Below are 25,266 nucleotides of genomic sequence, written 5' to 3'. Positions count from 1 at the left end.
CAGCCTGTGACAGCTGCATTATGACTCTCTCAGCTTGTGCTTGGACAAAATGTATTTTTAGCAGTTGTAGTCTTGAGACCTGAACAGAATGTGTGCTGATTTCTATTTTCAGTTGTCCTTCATGACTCAACTTCATGGAAGTGCAGTACAAAGTTAGCCATTTAGACCTTCTCCTCTGATTAGCTGACTCTTTTCTGAGTGACCCACACTTAGACCTACCTTATAATAATTAGACAATAGGACAAATACAATTTTAATTTACAGAATTTTCAGATCTTTATCCATCTCAAATGCTCAAATCTTGCTCAAATCTTAAACCTAGTCTTAACCGTCTACGAACCTTTTGGGGACGTAAGGACTGAATCAAAAATGTTCTCACTCCCAAGGTAAAAGACCCATCACACCTGAAATGGCCGCATTTGGAACCAAAATCAGCTCATTTGTGAATGTGTAGTGAGTTATTCTGGTGCTTTTATAGTTTATTTTGGTGAATTTTGACATTGAAATTGCCACGATTTGATCAATTGCAAACCACTTTTGCACGCTGACACTTGAAGAAACTATGAGCACCACGGAGCCCAAAATGTGGGGGAATATCTGCGTACTATATGTATACTACTGATCTATTTGACCATAAGCTATTCTACAAAAGAGAAGAGGAGCTGTTTATGGTCAGTCACAAGACAGGAGAGGATATTACAAACAATTTAAATCCACAACTATTCTCGACAGCACCGTATTCCAAGCAACAACTATTTTGTGAAGACACAAATTAATTCACCAAAGGCGAAGTAAACAAACTAATACACACTTGTGACCCAGTGTGTGACCCAGGGGCCGCTCGCCTAAAATGTGATCGTCATTGGATATTGATGAAGAGGAGCAGACAAATGCTTTCATCAAAACACGTTATATGTGTCTGTGTACAGGTGTTTGTCCTTTTATGTGCAGATACATAGTTGGTGCTTCTGCACGTGTGTATATGTTCAGCACATGAACTACAACTACAATACTGGTCAGAACATGTTATATTATTAATGAACAGAGTGACTATCGGAGTGCTTTAAGTGTGATCACGCTACGGTCAAACATAAACTAATCTGGCTTCAGGAGGTCTGAGGCTGCGTGTCATTCATGTAGAAACACTGTGGATCATAGTGCTTGTGAGGGATGCATGTTGACCTACTAAGCATTTAAATATTCATGAACCAGATACATGCACAGCAGGGCGTGCTTTCTGTACTGCTTTTTTTTTTTTTAACTTTACTCCTGAAATGGTACAATGTTGAATATACTAGCAGTTTAAAAAGATGAAATTTGGAGGTACAGACAGAATTGACAAGACTAAGATATGTCCTTGCTTGCTAGAGGCCCTGTGAGGCTGTACATGACCACAGTGGTGCTTTGAGATTAATATTGCCATCGGCATGCTAATAAACAGGTGTATTGTTTATCATGTTCACCATTCTGTTTAGCTTACTTGTATTTCCTAAATAGCACGAAGCACATCTGGGGCTGATGTCACTAAGTTTTGCAAGTATTTGGTTGGACATATTACAATTTTGACGTGGTGTTGGTAGCTACTAGAGTAAAAGTCAGAGGATCTCCAAGGTATCACAGTTCATCTTGATAGGGGCAGTGAATGTCTTCGTATAATTAAATGCTAATGTATCTAATAGCTGAAATGTCACTAAAAAGTACAGTCTGCCATTAGTCTCTGAGTTTCAGCAGTTTGGTTTTTCCCTGCCGATAGTCAGTGGTTGGCTTTTTCTTTTTTTTTCTTTTTAATAACTGATGAGCTGATAGCTGGTCCACCTTAAAGGCAGTCCACCTTAAGTGAATGTGTCTCTCTCGCTCTCTCTCTCTCTCTCTCTGTCTCTCTCCACTGCACACATTTGAACATTTGAACCCAGACTCCGCATTTTTTTTTTTTTTTCTCGGTGGTCTTGAGCAAGGTTGAGCACGTGTTATAATGGAAGAGAAAACCCTGCAAGAGAACAAGATACAGTAATGAATTCAACAGAAAGTAACATCTCAAATGCTTGTTTCCTTCTTTGTAGTAACTGACCTATAATAACCTGATTTTTCTGGGGGAAGGTTATCACAAATGCTGCTGGTAGAGAACGAAACTGAATGTAGTTCTACATCAGGAGAAAGGAATATCAGTTCTGTGAGTAAGGTCTGCTTAGAGACTGTCCCTTTTTATACAGTTTGATGAGGATTTTAAGTTCACATGTACTTATAAGATTGTCTATGTACTTAATCAAGTACTTTGTCGTGTCTGATTTGGTAACTTGATATTATATTGAGCTGCTCATTGCTTTAGACAGGACAAGCTGTATAAGGGGAGGCCTACAGTACATGGACATGTGCTTGCCCACAGTTTCTGGCTTTGATAAATGGTGTCATTTGGGCCATTTTTTAAAAAGGTAAACACGGTGTGTTGTGGGGGTGAAGGGTTAAGTTAGATTAGTTTTAACTAAAAGACTGGTTTTAAGGATGATCCATATCCTTCGGGAAAAGATAGAATTACTCTTTAATGGCACTTTATGATCAGGGTAAAGGTCTAACAGTCATATTGATGTCATTAATCATTTACCATAGACCTTGCCTTTTTGAAGAAGTCTTTTAATAGACCTTGAACAGATTTTCTTCATGTAAAAAGTGATGGTCCACAGTGTGTATGGAAACACACAAAGGGCAGAACTTAAGCATTGACTCAACTGCAACTATGACCCGTAGAAAAAGGCAAGGATTTGGAAATTATGTCATTTTGTAACGAAAGGAACAAGCTAAAACAACTGCATGCCTTACCGGAAAGCAGAAAAAAGGTGAAACTGACTCTAAAACCAACATGTCTGAGGAACAGAGCATGGCCACATCAACTGGCATGTAAGTCAAACTTTTCCTTTTTCTCAGGTTTACCTCCGACAGGAAAAGCAGATCATGTGAAGTAGTTTTATGCATGCTATACTGTTGGCTTTACTCAAAAAAATATTTTTCTTATCATTACTTCACTCAGGTGTTTAACCTTAACTGTGGAAATTAATGTGCATAGTTTAATACTGTATTTTTATGTTTTAAAACATGTCTGGAGGAAAATTTTACATATTTCTGATCGTCATGTGTAAACGGTCATTGCTAATTTTTACTGTTTAAAATACAAGTAATTTAAAATGATTATGTGACATTGTAAAAGCATTTTAATATTTGTCTTAAATGTGGCTTGAGAATGAAAGACCAGTCTCATCCTGTACCCAGCAGTGTTTCCATGAAAGGTGACATATCTGAGGATGAACATCTCAACTTCAACAAAGAAGTGAGGTGAGATATTTTGGTAATGTTGGATGTTTTATAGAGTGAGGTTTAGAGAAAACCAATGGAAGAGAATGAATTTGACGCAGAAAAATATTGCAAGTTTTGCTTTCAGGCCCAACAGCAACATTAAAGGTGCTAAAAGTATTAACATTTGTCTTATGAACACATTTTCTAATCTGTGTTGAAGCCCCCTCGAGCACAAATAACCAGTTTCTCCTGCACCAAGCAGCGTTTCCATGAAAAGTGACATATCCAGGGACGAACCTCTTAACTTCAACAAAGAACAACTGAGGTGAGATATTTTGGATAATGTTGGATGTTTTATACAGTGAGATTTAGAGAAAATCTATGGAAGAGAATGACTCACAGAGAAATAGTGTAAATTCTACTTTGAAGCTCAACGGGAATATTAAAGATGTTTAAAGTGTTTACAATTGTTTGATGAACACATTTTCTAATCTGTTTTAAAGCCTACCTGAGCACAAAAGACCAGCATCTCCTGCATCCAGCTATGTTTCTATGAAAAGTGACATGTCCAAGGATGAACCTCTCAACTTCAGCAAAGACATAATGAGGTAAGATATTTTGGTAACACAGGTTTTAGAATATATCATTTTTTTTACAATACTTGAAAAATGAAAGGCATTTTGATTTGCAGAAAAACCTAAAGGGAAGAAGAATGCAGTATGAGATTTGCTCTCAGTCTCTTACCGGTCTCGTACCATCACTTGATAAAAATGAGCAAACTTAATGTAAACATACTGAGAAGGCTGCTCTTCAGCGCCCCACCCAGATATTTGAAACGACCTGGTTTAAGCTTAGGTAACCATTACATGAACACGCCTTATTTCACTCTTTTCAAACTAACTAATTTTTGGCCACACATCTCTCTGAGTTTCACTATGGTGGTGACCAGAGGCTTCTCGGTACGCAGCTGCCCAGCTAGGCATACCTTGCCTGAAAGGTGTTGAAGGAACATCTGTAAATGGTAGTGACATAAAACAACCAGGGTTGCACTCTCCCCCTCTAAACCTTATGAGTCTCTGCATGAACATGGATAACAGGCTGCACCACCCACCACCAAAGTCTCAACCTGTAGGAAACACTGAATCTCTGTGTTGTCTCGGTTCTCGACACTGGAGTTTATTATAAAGATCATCCATACTCACTGAAATATTCTAATTATAGATGCTGTGCTTATCTGTTCTCATATTAAAAACAATCAAGTCCAAAGGGAACTTCGCTGTTGTACTTATTGTGTATAATATATCACCAAAATAATGTAAAAAGCATTGTTTTCATCTGGCTGCTGGGCCAGTGAAAATATACATGAGGCTTGTAAACCTCTGGCCTGCTGGCTACCAGTGGGGATGAAAATGTTGTGGTGGACCCTGCAATGGAAATTGAAGACTTTCACATCGAGAAATTATACAAAAATAGAGAGTTTTACTTTGAGGATCAACAGTAACTTTAAAGATATTAAAAGTATTAAAATTTGTCTTATGAAAGCTTTTTCTAATCTATGTTGAAGCCCCCTCGACAACAAAGAACCAGTCTCTCCTGCACCAGGCTGTGTTTCCATGAAAAGTGACATATCCAGGGATGAACCTCTTAGCTTCAACAAAGAACAACTGAGGTGAGATATTTTGGGTAATGTTGGATGTTTTATGCAGTGAGATTTAGAGAAAATCTATGGAAGAGAATGACTAACAGAGAAATAGTGTAAATTCTACTTGAAGCTCAACGGGAACATCAAAGATGTTTAAAGTGTTTGCAATTGTTTTATGAACACATTTTCTAATCTGTTTTAAAGCCTACCTGAGCACAAAAGACCAGCATCTCCTGCATCCAGCTATGTTTCTATGAAAAGTGACATGTCCAAGGATGAACCTCTCAACTTCAGCAAAGACATAATGAGGTAAGATATTTTGGTAACACAGGTTTTAGAATATATCATTTTTTTTACAATACTTGAAAAATGAAAGGCATTTTGATTTGCAGAAAAACCTAAAGGGAAGAAGAATGCAGTATGAGATTTGCTCTCAGTCTCTTACCGGTCTCGTACCATCACTTGATAAAAATGAGCAAACTTAATGTAAACATACTGAGAAGGCTGCTCTTCAGCGCCCCACCCAGATATTTGAAACGACCTGGTTTAAGCTTAGGTAACCATTACATGAACACGCCTTATTTCACTCTTTTCAAACTAACTAATTTTTGGCCACACATCTCTCTGAGTTTCACTATGGTGGTGACCAGAGGCTTCTCGGTACGCAGCTGCCCAGCTAGGCATACCTTGCCTGAAAGGTGTTGAAGGAACATCTGTAAATGGTAGTGACATAAAACAACCAGGGTTGCACTCTCCCCCTCTAAACCTTATGAGTCTCTGCATGAACATGGATAACAGGCTGCACCACCCACCACCAAAGTCTCAACCTGTAGGAAACACTGAATCTCTGTGTTGTCTCGGTTCTCGACACTGGAGTTTATTATAAAGATCATCCATACTCACTGAAATATTCTAATTATAGATGCTGTGCTTATCTGTTCTCATATTAAAAACAATCAAGTCCAAAGGGAACTTCGCTGTTGTACTTATTGTGTATAATATATCACCAAAATAATGTAAAAAGCATTGTTTTCATCTGGCTGCTGGGCCAGTGAAAATATACATGAGGCTTGTAAACCTCTGGCCTGCTGGCTACCAGTGGGGATGAAAATGTTGTGGTGGACCCTGCAATGGAAATTGAAGACTTTCACATCGAGAAATTATACAAAAATAGAGAGTTTTACTTTGAGGATCAACAGTAACTTTAAAGATATTAAAAGTATTAAAATTTGTCTTATGAAAGCTTTTTCTAATCTATGTTGAAGCCCCCTCGACAACAAAGAACCAGTCTCTCCTGCACCAGGCTGTGTTTCCATGAAAAGTGACATATCCAGGGATGAACCTCTTAGCTTCAACAAAGAACAACTGAGGTGAGATATTTTGGGTAATGTTGGATGTTTTATGCAGTGAGATTTAGAGAAAATCTATGGAAGAGAATGACTAACAGAGAAATAGTGTAAATTCTACTTGAAGCTCAACGGGAACATCAAAGATGTTTAAAGTGTTTGCAATTGTTTTATGAACACATTTTCTAATCTGTTTTAAAGCCTACCTGAGCACAAAAGACCAGCATCTCCTGCATCCAGCTATGTTTCTATGAAAAGTGACATGTCCAAGGATGAACCTCTCAACTTCAGCAAAGACATAGTGAGGTAAGATATTTTGGTAACACAGGTTTTAGAATATATCATTTTTTTACAATACTTGAAAAATGAAAGGCATTTTGATTTGCAGAAAAACCTAAAGGGAAGAAGAATGCAGTATGAGATTTGCTCTCAGTCTCTTACCAGTCTCGTACCATCACTTGATAAAAATGAGCAAACTCAATGTAAACATACTGAGAAGGCTGCTCTTCAGCGCCCCACCCAGATATTTGAAACGACCTGGTTTAAGCTTAGGTAACCATTACATGAACACGCCTTATTTCACTCTTTTCAAACTAACTAATTTTTGGCCACACATCTCTCTGAGTTTCACTATGGTGGTGACCAGAGGCTTCTCGGTACGCAGCTGCCCAGCTAGGCATACCTTGCCTGAAAGGTGTTGAAGGAACATCTGTAAATGGTAGTGACATAAAACAACCAGGGTTGCACTCTCCCCCTCTAAACCTTATGAGTCTCTGCATGAACATGGATAACAGGCTGCACCACCCACCACCAAAGTCTCAACCTGTAGGAAACACTGAATCTCTGTGTTGTCTCGGTTCTCGACACTGGAGTTTATTATAAAGATCATCCATACTCACTGAAATATTCTAATTATAGATGCTGTGCTTATCTGTTCTCATATTAAAAACAATCAAGTCCAAAGGGAACTTCGCTGTTGTACTTATTGTGTATAATATATCACCAAAATAATGTAAAAAGCATTGTTTTCATCTGGCTGCTGGGCCAGTGAAAATATACATGAGGCTTGTAAACCTCTGGCCTGCTGGCTACCAGTGGGGATGAAAATGTTGTGGTGGACCCTGCAATGGAAATTGAAGACTTTCACATCGAGAAATTATACAAAAATAGAGAGTTTTACTTTGAGGATCAACAGTAACTTTAAAGATATTAAAAGTATTAAAATTTGTCTTATGAAAGCTTTTTCTAATCTATGTTGAAGCCCCCTCGACAACAAAGAACCAGTCTCTCCTGCACCAGGCTGTGTTTCCATGAAAAGTGACATATCCAGGGATGAACCTCTTAGCTTCAACAAAGAACAACTGAGGTGAGATATTTTGGGTAATGTTGGATGTTTTATGCAGTGAGATTTAGAGAAAATCTATGGAAGAGAATGACTAACAGAGAAATAGTGTAAATTCTACTTGAAGCTCAACGGGAACATCAAAGATGTTTAAAGTGTTTGCAATTGTTTTATGAACACATTTTCTAATCTGTTTTAAAGCCTACCTGAGCACAAAAGACCAGCATCTCCTGCATCCAGCTATGTTTCTATGAAAAGTGACATGTCCAAGGATGAACCTCTCAACTTCAGCAAAGACATAGTGAGGTAAGATATTTTGGTAACACAGGTTTTAGAATATATCATTTTTTTACAATACTTGAAAAATGAAAGGCATTTTGATTTGCAGAAAAACCTAAAGGGAAGAAGAATGCAGTATGAGATTTGCTCTCAGTCTCTTACCAGTCTCGTACCATCACTTGATAAAAATGAGCAAACTCAATGTAAACATACTGAGAAGGCTGCTCTTCAGCGCCCCACCCAGATATTTGAAACGACCTGGTTTAAGCTTAGGTAACCATTACATGAACACGCCTTATTTCACTCTTTTCAAACTAACTAATTTTTGGCCACACATCTCTCTGAGTTTCACTATGGTGGTGACCAGAGGCTTCTCGGTACGCAGCTGCCCAGCTAGGCATACCTTGCCTGAAAGGTGTTGAAGGAACATCTGTAAATGGTAGTGACATAAAACAACCAGGGTTGCACTCTCCCCCTCTAAACCTTATGAGTCTCTGCATGAACATGGATAACAGGCTGCACCACCCACCACCAAAGTCTCAACCTGTAGGAAACACTGAATCTCTGTGTTGTCTCGGTTCTCGACACTGGAGTTTATTATAAAGATCATCCATACTCACTGAAATATTCTAATTATAGATGCTGTGCTTATCTGTTCTCATATTAAAAACAATCAAGTCCAAAGGGAACTTCGCTGTTGTACTTATTGTGTATAATATATCACCAAAATAATGTAAAAAGCATTGTTTTCATCTGGCTGCTGGGCCAGTGAAAATATACATGAGGCTTGTAAACCTCTGGCCTGCTGGCTACCAGTGGGGATGAAAATGTTGTGGTGGACCCTGCAATGGAAATTGAAGACTTTCACATCGAGAAATTATACAAAAATAGAGAGTTTTACTTTGAGGATCAACAGTAACTTTAAAGATATTAAAAGTATTAAAATTTGTCTTATGAAAGCTTTTTCTAATCTATGTTGAAGCCCCCTCGACAACAAAGAACCAGTCTCTCCTGCACCAGGCTGTGTTTCCATGAAAAGTGACATATCCAGGGATGAACCTCTTAGCTTCAACAAAGAACAACTGAGGTGAGATATTTTGGGTAATGTTGGATGTTTTATGCAGTGAGATTTAGAGAAAATCTATGGAAGAGAATGACTAACAGAGAAATAGTGTAAATTCTACTTGAAGCTCAACGGGAACATCAAAGATGTTTAAAGTGTTTGCAATTGTTTTATGAACACATTTTCTAATCTGTTTTAAAGCCTACCTGAGCACAAAAGACCAGCATCTCCTGCATCCAGCTATGTTTCTATGAAAAGTGACATGTCCAAGGATGAACCTCTCAACTTCAGCAAAGACATAGTGAGGTAAGATATTTTGGTAACACAGGTTTTAGAATATATCATTTTTTTACAATACTTGAAAAATGAAAGGCATTTTGATTTGCAGAAAAACCTAAAGGGAAGAAGAATGCAGTATGAGATTTGCTCTCAGTCTCTTACCAGTCTCGTACCATCACTTGATAAAAATGAGCAAACTCAATGTAAACATACTGAGAAGGCTGCTCTTCAGCGCCCCACCCAGATATTTGAAACGACCTGGTTTAAGCTTAGGTAACCATTACATGAACACGCCTTATTTCACTCTTTTCAAACTAACTAATTTTTGGCCACACATCTCTCTGAGTTTCACTATGGTGGTGACCAGAGGCTTCTCGGTACGCAGCTGCCCAGCTAGGCATACCTTGCCTGAAAGGTGTTGAAGGAACATCTGTAAATGGTAGTGACATAAAACAACCAGGGTTGCACTCTCCCCCTCTAAACCTTATGAGTCTCTGCATGAACATGGATAACAGGCTGCACCACCCACCACCAAAGTCTCAACCTGTAGGAAACACTGAATCTCTGTGTTGTCTCGGTTCTCGACACTGGAGTTTATTATAAAGATCATCCATACTCACTGAAATATTCTAATTATAGATGCTGTGCTTATCTGTTCTCATATTAAAAACAATCAAGTCCAAAGGGAACTTCGCTGTTGTACTTATTGTGTATAATATATCACCAAAATAATGTAAAAAGCATTGTTTTCATCTGGCTGCTGGGCCAGTGAAAATATACATGAGGCTTGTAAACCTCTGGCCTGCTGGCTACCAGTGGGGATGAAAATGTTGTGGTGGACCCTGCAATGGAAATTGAAGACTTTCACATCGAGAAATTATACAAAAATAGAGAGTTTTACTTTGAGGATCAACAGTAACTTTAAAGATATTAAAAGTATTAAAATTTGTCTTATGAAAGCTTTTTCTAATCTATGTTGAAGCCCCCTCGACAACAAAGAACCAGTCTCTCCTGCACCAGGCTGTGTTTCCATGAAAAGTGACATATCCAGGGATGAACCTCTTAGCTTCAACAAAGAACAACTGAGGTGAGATATTTTGGGTAATGTTGGATGTTTTATGCAGTGAGATTTAGAGAAAATCTATGGAAGAGAATGACTAACAGAGAAATAGTGTAAATTCTACTTGAAGCTCAACGGGAACATCAAAGATGTTTAAAGTGTTTGCAATTGTTTTATGAACACATTTTCTAATCTGTTTTAAAGCCTACCTGAGCACAAAAGACCAGCATCTCCTGCATCCAGCTATGTTTCTATGAAAAGTGACATGTCCAAGGATGAACCTCTCAACTTCAGCAAAGACATAGTGAGGTAAGATATTTTGGTAACACAGGTTTTAGAATATATCATTTTTTTACAATACTTGAAAAATGAAAGGCATTTTGATTTGCAGAAAAACCTAAAGGGAAGAAGAATGCAGTATGAGATTTGCTCTCAGTCTCTTACCGGTCTCGTACCATCACTTGATAAAAATGAGCAAACTCAATGTAAACATACTGAGAAGGCTGCTCTTCAGCGCCCCACCCAGATATTTGAAACGACCTGGTTTAAGCTTAGGTAACCATTACATGAACACGCCTTATTTCACTCTTTTCAAACTAACTAATTTTTGGCCACACATCTCTCTGAGTTTCACTATGGTGGTGACCAGAGGCTTCTCGGTACACAGCTGCCCAGCTAGGCATACCTTGCCTGAAAGGTGTTGAAGGAACATCTGTAAATGGTAGTAACATAAAACAACCAGGGTTGCACTCTCCCCCTCTAAACCTTATGAGTCTCTGCATGAACATGGATAACAGGCTGCACCACCCACCACCAAAGTCTCAACCTGTAGGAAACACTGAATCTCTGTGTTGTCTAGGTTCTCGACACTGGAGTTTATTATAAAGATCATCCATACTCACTGAAATATTCTAATTATAGATGCTGTGCTTATCTGTTCTCATATTAAAAACAATCAAGTCCAAAGGGAACTTCGCTGTTGTACTTATTGTGTATAATATATCACCAAAATAATGTAAAAAGCATTGTTTTCATCTGGCTGCTGGGCCAGTGAAAATATACATGAGGCTTGTAAACCTCTGGCCTGCTGGCTACCAGTGGGGATGAAAATGTTGTGGTGGACCCTGCAATGGAAATTGAAGACTTTCACATCGAGAAATTATACAAAAATAGAGAGTTTTACTTTGAGGATCAACAGTAACTTTAAAGATATTAAAAGTATTAAAATTTGTCTTATGAAAGCTTTTTCTAATCTATGTTGAAGCCCCCTCGACAACAAAGAACCAGTCTCTCCTGCACCAGGCTGTGTTTCCATGAAAAGTGACATATCCATGGTTCAATCTCTTAACTTCAACAAAGAACAACTGAGGTGAGATATTTTGGGTAATGTTGGATGTTTTATGCAGTGAGATTTAGAGAAAATCTGTGGAAGAGAATGACTCACAGAGAAATAGTGTATATTCTACTTGAAGCTCAACGGGAACATTAAAGATGTTTAAAGTGTTTGCAATTGTTTTATGAACACATTTTCTAATCTGTGTTAAAGCCTACCTGAGCACAAAAGACCAGCCCCTCCTGTATCCAGCTATGTTTTTATGAAAAGTGACATGTCCAAAGATGAACCTCTCAACTTCAGCAAAGACATAATGAGTTAAGATATTTTGGTAACACAGATTTTTAGAATATATCATTTTTTTTACAATACTTGAAAAATGAAAGGCATTTTGATTTCCAGAAAAACCTAAAGGGAAGAAGAATGCAGTATGAGATTTGCTCTCAGTCTCTTACCGGTCTCGTACCATCACTTGATAAAAATGAGCAAACTCAATGTAAACATACTGAGAAGGCTGCTCTTCAGCGCCCCACCCAGATATTTGAAACGACCTGGTTTAAGCTTAGGTAACCATTACATGAACACGCCTTATTTCACTCTTTTCAAACTAACTAATTTTTGGCCACACATCTCTCTGAGTTTCACTATGGTGGTGACCAGAGGCTTCTCGGTACGCAGCTGCCCAGCTAGGCATACCTTGCCTGAAAGGTGTTGAAGGAACATCTGTAAATGGTAGTAACATAAAACAACCAGGGTTGCACTCTCCCCCTCTAAACCTTATGAGTCTCTGCATGAACATGGATAACAGGCTGCACCACCCACCACCAAAGTCTCAACCTGTAGGAAACACTGAATCTCTGTGTTGTCTAGGTTCTCGACACTGGAGTTTATTATAAAGATCATCCATACTCACTGAAATATTCTAATTATAGATGCTGTGCTTATCTGTTCTCATATTAAAAACAACCAAGTCCAAAGGGAACTTCGCTGTTGTACTTATTGTGTATAATATATCACCAAAATAATGTAAAAAGCATTGTTTTCATCTGGCTGGGCCAGTGAAAATATACAGGAGGCTAGTAAACCTCTGGCCTGCTGGCTACCAGTGGGGACGAAAATGTTGTGGTGGACCCTGCAATGGAAATTGAGGACTTTCACATCGAGAAATTAATACAAAAATAGAGAGTTTTACTTTGAGGATCAACAGTAACTTTAAAGATATTAAAAGTATTAAAATTTGTCTTATGAAAGCTTTTTCTAATCTGTGTTGAAGCCCCCTCGACAACAAAGAACCAGTCTCTCCTGCACCAGGCTGTGTTTCCATGAAAAGTGACATATCCATGGTTCAATCTCTTAACTTCAACAAAGAACAACTGAGGTGAGATATTTTGGGTAATGTTGGATGTTTTATGCAGTGAGATTTAGAGAAAATCTGTGGAAGAGAGTGACTCACAGAGAAATAGTGTATATTCTACTTGAAGCTCAACGGGAACATTAAAGATGTTTAAAGTGTTTGCAATTGTTTTATGAACACATTTTCTAATCTGTGTTAAAGCCTACCTGAGCACAAAAGACCAGCCTCTCCTGCATCTAGCTATGTTTCTACGAAAAGTGACATGTCCAGGGATGGACCTCCCAACTTCAGCAAAGACATAATGAGGTAAGATATTTTGTCAATGTTTCATACAGACATTCAGAGACAAAGAAAACAAGAACATGTCACTTTCTCTGTGCAACCCCACGGAGCTGGTTGGTGGTTGTGGGCGTCTACTTAGTCCACTGAGGGAGAAAGATACATTATCGCTAACTGCTAAACTAAAGTGATGAGCAGATCTGAAAAGCTTGTTAACTGAGATTATTGAGAAAGTCGTTAACCACAGCACATCTAACAACAGGAAAATAAACTGTGTCTTTGCATTTTATTTTGATTAGACACAATTTTAATAAAATGTGACATCTCTCATGGCTTTGACATTCAAATGAACATTTAGCTCATATTGCCCAGACCTAGTTAAAGTTATAACGGATGAAAAGAGATATGATAATATGAGAGAAATAGAAAGTAAAGCCATGAATTCTGTGAGATGCCTTTCACCTCACACAAAGCTACGGCTTTTTATCTTTGTCACAGTAAATTCATCTTTCTGTATGTATACAATCTGTAATAATATTCTAGTGAGAAATATACTTTGTGTTGAAGCTCACCTGGGTCAGGGAGACCCAGCTCAACTGTGCGCAGTGGTGCAAAGAAAACTGACCCGCGTGATGATGACCCCCATGACTCCAACAAAGGTTTCATTATTTACACATTACACACTATTTACTGTGTTGCACAAGGAGTAACATAGATATTAGCTTTAAAATCAGTACTTTTTTAACAAATCATCAAATAATTGTTCCAGAGTGTTGTTTTTGCAATAACCACATTCTGCTTTGTTTGGATGGTCGGTATCATTTCCACTGTATTTTGTCATTTTAGGGAAAGATGCCAAACACGAATTCACAGCACACCTGAAGAAGCAACTTGTCAAAGAGTATGAAAAGGAGCTAAATCAACATGAAACTGACTCAGAACTCTGCAAAGTAGTGAAAAATGAAGATGATGAACAAAGACTTGTGCAAATCAAATACAATGATCTGTTTAATTCAGCCGAAGTGCACACAGTTCTAACAAGTGGATTGGCTGGAATTGGTAAAACATTTCAAACAAAAAAGTTCATGATATCCTGGGCAAAAGGAAAATCTATCAAATCCACAGACTTAATAGTGTCATTTGATTTCAGTGAGCTGAATTCAACAAAGGATAAAGTTCAAAGTATGGAAGATCTGCTTAATCATTTCTTCGACGATGTCAAACAACTAGGAGTTTCCACCTATGACAAGTGTAAGATAACTTTTATACTTGATGGCCTGGAAAAATATGAACTTCCTCTTGACTTTGTAAAGAACAAGGTCGTGACTGAGATGAAAGAACAAGCCTCAATTGATGTGCTGCTAACAAACCTTATCAAGGGAAAATTACTTCCCGAAGCTTGTCTCTGGATCATCTCTCAACCTTCAGGAGTTGACAAGATTCCTCCTGAATATATCCAGAAAGTTACAGAATGTCGAGGTAAGAAACAAAAGTACATTTTTTTTTTAAATAAAAAGGTGGTTATTTAAAATCTTGTATTATATTCTCATTGAGTTATAAACAACATGCGCTGACTTAATTCAAATTCACCTTTATTAAAGATAATGGTTTCATGCTGTATCTGTCCTACTTTAACTTTGTTCTGTCTATCCAGAGACCTTAAAGCGGAGGAAGCAGCTGGTATTAAACCTGAGAAACAGATTGATTCGAGAAAACACTCAAGTTGAAGACCTCAACCATCCTAACAAGAAAAACACAGAACACATCATGAGAGAAGAGAGCACTGGTGAGGTAGCTGATGAAGAGAAAAAAACGCCGACTGTAGCGGCAGTGAATTCAGTATCTGAAATCTTCAAACATGGAACTAGAAAAAAAACCAGAACTGTGCTGACCATTGGAGAAGCTAACATTGGAAAATCTTTCCATGTGCAGAAATTCATAACAGCATGGGCTGAAAACGAGGGTTCATTTCTCACTTGGATCACATCCTTTTTTGGCAAAAGCGCCAGTGAGGCGGAAGTTATATTCCCTCTTAACTTCTCTATACTTAATTCGATAAAAGAGGAAAAAGTCAGTTTGTTGGGACTTCTTCATCATTTCTTCAAGGAAACCAAAGAATATGTAATCTCTAACTTTTCACAGTTCAAAGTTTTGTTTGTCTTGGATGGACTTGATGCGTTTCAATTTGCACTGGACTTTGACAACAATGAGAACTTGACTGATGTCAGGGAGCCAGCCTCAGTGGATGTGCTATTGACAAACCTCATCAAAGGGAACCTGCTTCCTTCAGCCTGTATCTGGATAACCTCCCAACCTTCGGCTGCTAAACATCTGCCGGAAGACTGTGTTGACAGGAGGACAGAAATACGAGGTAAGGGTAGAGGTGCAGATGCAATTACCTTACAATATATAAAACCAAGTATCTTTTAAGTGATTTAATCAAGTTCAAACAATGACCAAGAAAAAGCCAAAATATCCAAAACTACATGTAAATGAGAATCCTGGAATACAAGTTTTCTTTGTGAAGCTTCTTTGTGAAATTCCCTGTGCCAGAGAAGTGCCAAAGTGCATTTAACATGCATTATTGTACCAAAGCTTATAGTTGCCATTTATATTTTGGCAGAAAATTAAAAATGACAACAAAATAAAGATAATACATTTATAATGTTGAATATACTTTGGAAGCTGAATACGGCCTCACAGGCTCCAAACCAAATAGATTTTTCCAAAGAGCGAGGAATTAAGTTCTCTTGGAACTAAATGGAGCCTGACGACTTTAAGAAAGCAGATTTGAAACTCACTCTAAAATTGAAACAGTGTGTGCCACTGGAGCACAATCAAGATGACTAATACTTACAAGATAACAACAACAAATTAAGTTAAATCATTTTCTGACATTATATTCCAATGAAAAGATCAGGCACTGCTCACTCAGGAACATGCAGATTTGTGAAAGACTTGTGATCAGATGACAAAACAGTCAAACTTTATGATGAGAGAATTAGAATAAAACTGACTTTGTATTAAATTGGACAGTGTAATACACTGAAATTCAGTCTGCAATAAATGTTTTATCTGGAAAAAAAATCTTGTTTTACAGAGAAGCCCGGTGTTGCAAGTCAACGGAAACTTAAATCTCAACTGAAGGATCAGTTCACCCATGTGCCTGAAGGGATTGATAAGCAGAAAACCTCTGCTCTTCTGAATGAGATCTACACAGATCTTTACATCATAGAGGGAGAGAGAGGAGAGGTCAATGATCAGAATGAGTGCAGACAGGTTCAAGAGGCGAATTTCAAACCAGTGGGACAAGAAACATCCATTAAATATCATGACATCTTCAAACCGGCACCTGTTGAAATGGCACCCATTAAAACTGTGCTGACGATCGGGCTGGCAGGTATAGGGAAAACATTTGCGTCAATGAAGTACATACTGGACTGGGCTGAGGGTAAGGCGATTGGGAACATTGATTACATATTTCCACTTCCGTTCCGGGAGCTGAATTTGAGAAAAGACACCGAATACAGTTTGGAGAAACTTATTCATCAGTTCTTCCCAGCTATGGAGACCTCCGAAATAACAAACTATGACAAGTATGAAATTCTGTTTGTTCTGGATGGTTTTGATGAATGTCGCCTTGATCTCCAGTTCAACGAATGTATTACTTGGACTGATGTGAAAAAGCCAACCTCAGTGAACGTTCTGCTGACAAACCTCATCCAAGGAAATCTGCTTCCTAAAGCTAAAGTCTGGATCACTTCCCGACCTGCAGCATCCAACAATATTCCTTCTGAGAAAGTTGACCGGCTTACAGAGGTGCGAGGATTCAATGACGAGCAAAAGGAAAAGTATTTCAGGAAGAGATTTACTGACAAGGAACTTGCTGAAAAAATCCTCTCGCATGTGAAGAAATCAAGGAGCCTGTATATCATGTGCCACGTCCCAGTTTTCTGTTGGATCTCCTCAAGAGTTCTGGAGAACATTGTGAACCAAAACCAAGAAGAGGAAATGCCGAAGACTCTGACTGACATGTACACACGCTTTCTTTTGCTGCAGTGCAAACAGGCCAATGTGAAGTTTAGTGAAGACGAGACAGGCGAGAGGTCTGAGACAGAATCATGTTGGAACACAAGAAACAAGGAAACGGTGCTGTCTTTAGGACAACTAGCTTTTGAAGAGCTAGAGAATGGAAACCTTCTCTTCACTGAGGAAAACCTGACCAGCCGTGGTATTGACATCACAAAAGCTGCCGTCTTCTCTGGGTTACTTACGCAGATCAAACGAGACGGCTGTGGAGTTTATCAACAGAAATTGTTTTGCTTTGTCCATCTGAGCATTCAAGAGTTCATGGCTGCTTTCTATGTCTTTCACACATTCAATACCAAAGGGGAAAATGTGCTTGCAACACCCACTTCAGTGGTTGCAGACTTGCATGCTTCAGACTTCTACAAGAATGCAGTGGACAAAGCTCTTGGTAGCAAAACTGGAGAGTGGGATCTGTTTCTCCGCTTCCTGCTCGGCCTCTCTCAGGAAACTAACCAGGATCTACTCCAGGAGCTGCTGAAAAAGACCAGAGGAAATAACACCAACAGAAAAACGGTTGAATACATCAAAAAGAAGATCAAAGAAGACATCACTGATGCAGATAAAAACCTCAATCTTTTCTACTGTTTGAACGAGCTGAATGATCACTCTCTCGTTAAAGAAGTCAAGAAGTACCTGCAATCAAAAACAGTGGCTTTTGAGAATTTCTCTTCCTCACAATGGTCTGCTCTGACTTTTGTGTTGTTGACATCAGATGAGAAGCTTGAAGTGTTTGATCTCAAAAAGTACATGAAATCAGAGGAGGTTCTTCTGGGAATGTTGCCAGTGGTTAAAGTCGCCACAACTGCTGTGTAAGTACTTTCAAAAATATTTTCTCAAAAACATTATTTTGCCTCTTTGCTACACACCAGATACACACTCAGGCTAAGTGACAGGGCTAACAATGAACTAGCATTCACAGTTAGTCCATTTTAAGCTGGTAAAGGCCTCTTTGTGTGTCTCACTTCCCAGTCCATCCTGGCTTTCCTGGCTGAGGTTTTCACTCTCAGGAGTGAACAAAATCTCCCCTTTTTACCTTTTTGCATCTAGTGAGTTAACTTCTAAATGCTTACTTTAAGAAAATGCTGCCATGAGACATGTATTTATGTCTTCAGGCTAATTAATCATGAAATAGACATGTTTTACACCTTGATAGAAGGTGCAGAAATGAAGCCATACCTGAACACAAAAGGATATTTTGGGTCCTCGCCGATGCATTTACTATCAATAACCCAAGATTTTGGGCAGATGAAAACACAACATCCTTGCATTTGTCTAATCCTGCCTTCCTCTAAACCCCACATCTCCCCACAACCATTTTTTTTTTGTTTTGCTTTGGGCTAGGTAAATGTTGTACCTGTTTAAACCTAACGAAAAAACATTGTATACACATGCACTGTTTTGGGTTAACGTCAGAAATGCTGGATCACGTCTGTTACTCCACTCAGTATTTTCGGCAACATTTCTGATTTTGGATATTTTCACAGGCTGAGTTGGTGTGAGCTCTCTGAGGAATCTTGCAATGGTCTGACAGCCTCAGTCCTCAGCTCTGCATTCTCCAATCTCACAGAGTTGGACTTGAGTCACAATAACCTGAAGGATTCAGGTGTGCAGAGACTTTCTGATGGATTTAAGAGTTCACACTGTAAAGTGGAGATTCTCAAGTAAGTTTACATTTCATTAACTATACCTTTTAGAGCGAGCAACAGACAACCCATACAATATCAGCAAAACGGCTCAGGTGTTGCTCGCTGTCCAGACTTGAGCAAAGTTATTCCCATGAAATCTATTAAGCAGTGTGGCAAATGTGATCAAGTAAATTTGCATCAGAAGTAAACAGAATAAAATTCAAAATAAATGAAGTGAGTTCTCCTTCACCTATATTATTAACTGAATTAGAAAAATGAAAAAAGGAAGGCCCTCTTTTGCCTCAATTAAACTTTATTTCAGTATCAATCGGAGGTCATTTCAGTGGACCCAAGAACACAAAACAAGTGACTGGGTGACGAGAGAGCAGATGAGCCGAAGAGCTAACTTTCCCAATTCATACCTGAGCTTCTTCTGCCTTTGGAAATTTGTGCCTGTCTAAATCTGATGTAAAGATATAAATATAATATAAATCACAACCGGTCACAGGTCAACACTGACAAGATGCTTCACTATCTTACCACTTACAGTTACCAAAAAGCCAAAGTTCAACCATTTAAGCAGTGACAGTTCCCTTTCTTACTGTGATGTTTTTGGCTTAATACTGTCAGGAATAATGGATTACATGTCTGTCGCTTCACTAAAGACTTTTCCACAGTCGGTACTTCTGGTAGTGTTCTGATTATGGATACTTTCACAGGTTGAGTTGGTGTGAGATCTCTGAAGAATCCTGCAACAGTCTGACATCCTCAGCCCTCAGCTCTGCAAACTCGAATCTCAAAGAGTTGCACATGAGTCACAATGACCTGCATGATTCAGGTGTGCAGAAACTTGCAAATGGGCTGAAGAGTCCACACTGTAAACTGGAGATTCTCAAGTAAGTGTATGTTTTATTTACATTTTATAGGGTTGTACAGGCAGCTGCAAGTGAAAAACAAAACTAATGAAGAGGCAAAGCCTGGCAGCAGTGGAGGGCGCACACGCTCTCCGCTGTTGAAGTCGACTTCTGCTTGTGTGAATAGACCTGAATTTTGACAAATCTGGGGACAGAAACTAAGGGGCACTGTAACTGTCTGGGTATTTCAGACTAATGCAGTGATGTAGTATCTTTTTCAAAATGTAAAACTGAATTGGGTCCACCAACAAAACACGTGTGTCTGTGTGTGGTCTGCAGGTTGTCAGGTTGTCAGGTGACTGAGAATGGCTGCTACTTCTTGGCCTCAGCTCTCAAGTCCAGCACAGGCTCCCACCTGAATCAGCTGGATCTGAATTACAATCACCCAGGAGACAACGGGATTAAGATGCTCTCTGCTATCGCTGAGGATCCAAATATGAAGCTGAAGACACTGGGGTATGTCAAGATGTGTGTTTATATGTGTACATTTGTAGTTGTATAGCTGGTTCTTTTAAAGCAGGTTATACTGAAGCTACATGTAGCCTAAGGCTAAATCTAATAGAGGTGTACAGTAAATTACAAGTTGACCTCAGTTAGTCACCAACTGTAAAGTAATTGTAAGAAAATGTTTGCATCTTCATTTAGTTGCATTTCAGTGTGACAAAAGCAGGTGCACACTTTCAAAAACCCTTAAGTACAATAGAAAAGGAATCATTGTTCACCCAGCTCAACAATTTAGGGATTCTGTGGTGTCATTTTGATTTCAGGATTTGTTTCTGATTTTCACAGCCATACAGCAGCCATGCTTCCTCTCACGAACTGTGCTAACCATACGAGGCTAGAGAAACCTTTACAGACAGTACATCATACAGTAGCTTAGTTAATTATGAGACAGACGACGACATTTGAAGGCATGTATTTTTTTCCTGAGTGAAAATAGCTGCTACTTTACCAGAGATTTGGCTACTGTATATGATTTAACGGTAATTCCCAAGGTAGTTTATGATGTAGAAATTATGAAGAAGTCCTTCCCCTATCTCACCCACATCTGAAAATAATGTCAAATATCAGCATTTATAAAAGTATTGAATTAAAATTTAAAAATCTCTTTCTTTTGTACAGTCTGGACCATTGTGGGGAGCATCGCTTAAAGCCTGGGATGAAGAAGTGTAAGTCTTCTTCTGAAATATTCCCGAAAATTGTCTCTCTTGTCACAAGGTGGTGCCTGATCATTTTGAAATGCAGATCAAATCAAGTTCTTTTATCATCAAACTTTAGATATAATAATATATAGTAATAATAAGTGTGACACTTTGTACCATGAGTTTTGTAACTTAAAAAAACAACAACTTAAAAATAACTTGAACTTTCAAAATGACAAATCACATTCTGATGTACTTTCTGTGTCATCTTACTTTTCTTGTTTCTATAATTTTTGAATGTTTTCTGAACTATTAACTACAGAAAAAACACCTAATATGATATCTTGCTTTTTCAGATGGTGTAGATCTGAAGCTTGATGAAAATACAGCAAGCAAAAGGCTGGTTCTGTTTAAAAACAAAAAAGCAAAAACAGTAACCACGGTAGGTGAGAAAGTGCCACGACTGGAAAATGAGGACAGGTTTCAGAGGACTCAGGTGCTCTGTGATCAAGGCCTTAAAGGCTTCTGCTACTGGGAGGTGGAATGGAAAGGGAGGGTCGGCATCGCCGTGGCTTATAAAGAAGTAGGGAGAAAATGGGACAGCAGTGGTGGCTTTGGATGCAATGAGAAGTCGTGGAGCCTGGACTGCTCCAGCACTAAATGCACTGCGTGGCATGGGACGAAAGCAGAACATATTCAAGTTTCCCCCTCCTCCAGAATAGCAGTGTTACTGGATTGGGAAAGTGGAACACTGAGTTATTGCAACGTGTTGAAAGGAAAGCTGAGCCTTATTCACACCTTCAATGCAAAATTCACAGACCCACTCTTCCCAGGTTTTTGGTTTAAGGAGGGCTCTGTGACCTTATGTGACACAAACTGAACGCCCCTGCGATGCAAACAAGTTTAATGACTTGTCATGGTCCCTACAGCATACAGATGATCTTCTTGACATTTTGATATATTAACTAAAGCGTGCCTGCATCATTTCAGTATCATAAAGTGAAACATGTTTTCCTTACATGTCATAAATCCATTTTAACATTGTGAAGCGAGCGTTGTTGTTAATATTTTGACAAAGGAAACAAATACAGATTGTTGGAATACATATGTGAAATACATATTATATATTTTTAGTTGATTCACATCATATTTTCAAAGTTCAGTTATATTTACAGCTGACTATTTAAACAGAGTCTTTTATGGTTAGTTTTTTATAAGATAACTAAAATGGCTGTAGGCTTTTTATTTTTTTTTTTTTTTAAATACATTTGATGTTAAATTTCTTATGTTAATTTGTCTGAACTCAGGAGAGTAGAAAGGGTTTACTTGAACTAGTCAGAGGAGCAGAAGGGACTAACATTCTTCAGAGATATGAGCAGATAAAGAAACATGAGCAGAAGTACTGCATCTGATCAGCTTTATTTCTAACTCCTGTATTGTTTTTTCACTTAAAATTGAAAATTAGTAGCATCTACATATCAGTGTCTTTCATGTTCAAAGGTCAGTACATGGGTTGGGCTGTGGAAACATGAAATTAAGTATAATAGAAGAACTGTCCATCATTCCAACCAAAGAGAGCCACTTTATGACTGCCATGATAAGTTGCTGCATTTAAAAAAAATGTAATATAGGAACTGGATGTTATGGGGATTTTGAGGTATTTATGAGCACCTGCTGGTACATCTAAAAAGACATTGCAAAGGTACTAATGGCTGAATTATGCTAACTAAATACATTCTCATCATGTTTGCTGGTTTCTATCATTTGTGCTCGTTTATTTAATTTCTGTCATTGATTGCTGTAAACATTACTCCTGTTCATACTTGCCATTAAAAGATCCCAAACACCATTCAAGATATAGTGTACATGCATGTTTTTCCAGACTCATATATGTAGTGAAGACTTTAAAAGAATTTGGCAAATAAAGCTGATTCTGGTAGAACTTGTAGCCATGACAACATACAATGCATCAAATGTGGATGTTAGTGCAAAGAAGCTTCTAACTCTAATACATGGATGCTTCACACACATCTTTAACCTGACAACACAGGAGATCTGTACAATCAGCACAGTTTCAAGGTGAACACCTAATTCAGTATCTGACCAAGTGTGAAATATGGTCAAAATCTCTCTCTGTTATTCTTTAGGATCGGGGTAATGCTTGTAAAGACCTCGATCAAATAACGCATTATTTGATCAAATCAGAAGACAAAATTGTGTACTTGTTCTCGTGAAGTGGGCTGAAAAGCCTGCCATCATTAGATCCAAGACTTGATGAATCCTTTTTTTTTTTTATTAATCCTTCCTATGAAGATGGGAATAATTGTACACACTTGCAGACAGCTTTTCTTGAAAGGAAGTGTTTCACTCATTTGTGCACATTAAAAGTGATAGAAGAATTTTAAAAATTGCATGCTTACTTTCCAACTTTTGCATGATGGAGGCGTGCTTGTCAAATTTTTCTTTTTGGAAATTTGAATACAGTTCACCCCCGAATTCTAGCATTAAAAAAATGTGGCGGGACAGAGAGTCAGACGTAGTTCAACCATCTAACGATCACTTCAGATCATATCAACCACTCTGTCTCCTTTCTGCCCTCTGTTCTCATGTCTGTCTTTCTCTGACTCATCTACCTGATAGCCACACATCGTATAGCCCCCTATATATTTACTCTGTAGGTATACCGATGTTTTTCAAATCTTCCTAAGCTTTTTATTCTTCAAATTGGCCTATTATATATAATTTTTTATTGTTCCAGTAACGGAACATAAACAATGGCTTGGACATTTGTTTTCTTTCAAATGATTTGGGAACCAGTTTTAGCCTTGAGCTAACCACTCTGTCTCCAAATCAAACAGAAACGAAAAACAACATGTCAAATATCTTGAACATTATAACATTATTATTGCTCCAATAAAAAGACCACAGTTCTTGCCCTGGGGCCAATTCACAACAATACGACTCTAAACATACAGGTGGTTTGCTTAAAATAGGGGCAGGGCCAGTTCACATTTTAAAATCATATTATGCCTCTCTCCAACCCGTTGGCTAAATTGATGTGCACGCTGGCATGTGTGTGACCATCTGAATGTAGGCGGTAATGAATTACACTCATGAAGGACAGCACTGGGTGGAAGCTGGAGAGAGTGAGGGAGCAGAGGGAGGGACGAACTGAGAAGTGAAAGGAAACATCCGGGGACAGTGTTTCCACCAGCACGTTAAAGGCCTCTTTACACAAGCTGCATCTTTGTTTCTATGAACCTAATTCTTGACCAGATCTTTGAAGAGGCTGAAAAACTCACAATAATCACAATTTAGCTCCACTACCCACATCACAGCCCTCATAAAAACAACAGGCCTGTTTGATTCATTCAGGATCCTTTGTGTTTCTGCTTCTTTCACTCCGTACCATTGATCTGCTGCTGCTAATTGACAACACATTTGAGCGCCTCGCGCTCTTTCTGTCTCGCTCTGCCTCCGTCTCTGCAAATTTGTTTTGATTAGTGAGCTGCCTGTGCCAGCCTCGAGCCGAATGAATGAGTGTTTGTGTGGGTTTACTGAATGGAGACATGGGACTTTGTGTGCGTGTCTGAATGTCAACGCTTTGGAACAGAAAAATGTAGATTCCTCCCGCAGCGATCAAAAAGCCTCTTAATACCCCCACACACTGTTAAATGGTTCTCTTTTAATTTAATTATTTGATTGATTGTGTGATTGACTGAATTTACAGAGACACCTCAGACTATTGGTTACTCCAATCAAACAGATATGAATCTTTGTTTCTTCTCATTTTTTGAAATAGGATCCAGATTAATGATTGGTCCACAGTTCTGACCCCAGAGTGTTCATTTGCTGTTTTCCTCTAACACATAAAAAAATTCCCCTTTAAGAAAATCTACAGAGAGCAACACAACCATAACCCAAACAGACTGTGTGAAGAAATGTGACTAAAATGGAGGCCACTCCAGATGATCTGAGCTTTCGGAGATTAACCTCATTAGAATTTCATTGTCTTCATTTCATACATTTATGTATTTTCTCCATCACAAAAAATGTATTATTTATTTAAATATTTATTATTAATAATGATCTAAAAACTGTTTGCAGGCACATTTGGATGCATTAATTTAAAGCAATTTTTCTAGTTTAAATGTGTTTATATCAGTTCATTAGTAACAATGGCACAGCACAGTGTATATATACAGAATAACCAGTAAGGATGGAGTCCGTATTA

The 25,266-nt window shown here is 38.4% G+C and overlaps 1 protein-coding gene across 2 annotated transcripts; it reads left to right on the top strand.

Annotated features, from left to right (window-relative positions):
- The first annotated feature begins 1,957 nt into the window (after positions 1 to 1,957).
- LOC138193261 (uncharacterized) lies at positions 1,958 to 22,896 on the top strand. 2 transcript variants are annotated; one of them, XM_069141187.1, is made up of 26 exons: positions 1,958 to 2,892; positions 3,265 to 3,324; positions 3,548 to 3,610; positions 3,789 to 3,893; positions 4,850 to 4,954; positions 5,132 to 5,236; positions 6,193 to 6,297; positions 6,475 to 6,579; positions 7,535 to 7,639; positions 7,817 to 7,921; positions 8,877 to 8,981; positions 9,159 to 9,263; positions 10,219 to 10,323; positions 10,501 to 10,605; positions 11,561 to 11,665; positions 12,903 to 13,007; positions 13,185 to 13,289; positions 13,830 to 13,921; positions 14,109 to 14,741; positions 14,917 to 15,633; positions 16,363 to 18,160; positions 18,836 to 19,012; positions 19,696 to 19,872; positions 20,170 to 20,346; positions 21,013 to 21,059; positions 21,389 to 22,896. In XM_069141187.1, the coding sequence occupies exons 1-26, from the start codon at positions 2,855 to 2,857 to the stop codon at positions 21,910 to 21,912; spliced, it is 5,973 nt and encodes a 1,990-aa protein (XP_068997288.1). In that variant the 5' UTR covers positions 1,958 to 2,854; the 3' UTR covers positions 21,913 to 22,896. The 2 variants fall into 2 exon arrangements, with proteins under 2 accessions (XP_068997288.1, XP_068997287.1); XM_069141186.1 differs by having other exon boundaries at positions 3,262 to 3,324.
- Positions 22,897 to 25,266: the final 2,370 nt, after the last annotated feature.

Source organism: Embiotoca jacksoni, unplaced genomic scaffold (assembly GCF_022577435.1).
Source record: "Embiotoca jacksoni isolate LCO1_2020_lvr unplaced genomic scaffold, fEmbJac1.0.p SCAF_9, whole genome shotgun sequence".
Taxonomy (NCBI): domain Eukaryota; kingdom Metazoa; phylum Chordata; class Actinopteri; family Embiotocidae; genus Embiotoca; species Embiotoca jacksoni.
Note: the sequence above shows the minus strand (reverse complement) of the source record. Positions and strands in the feature narration are given on the sequence as shown.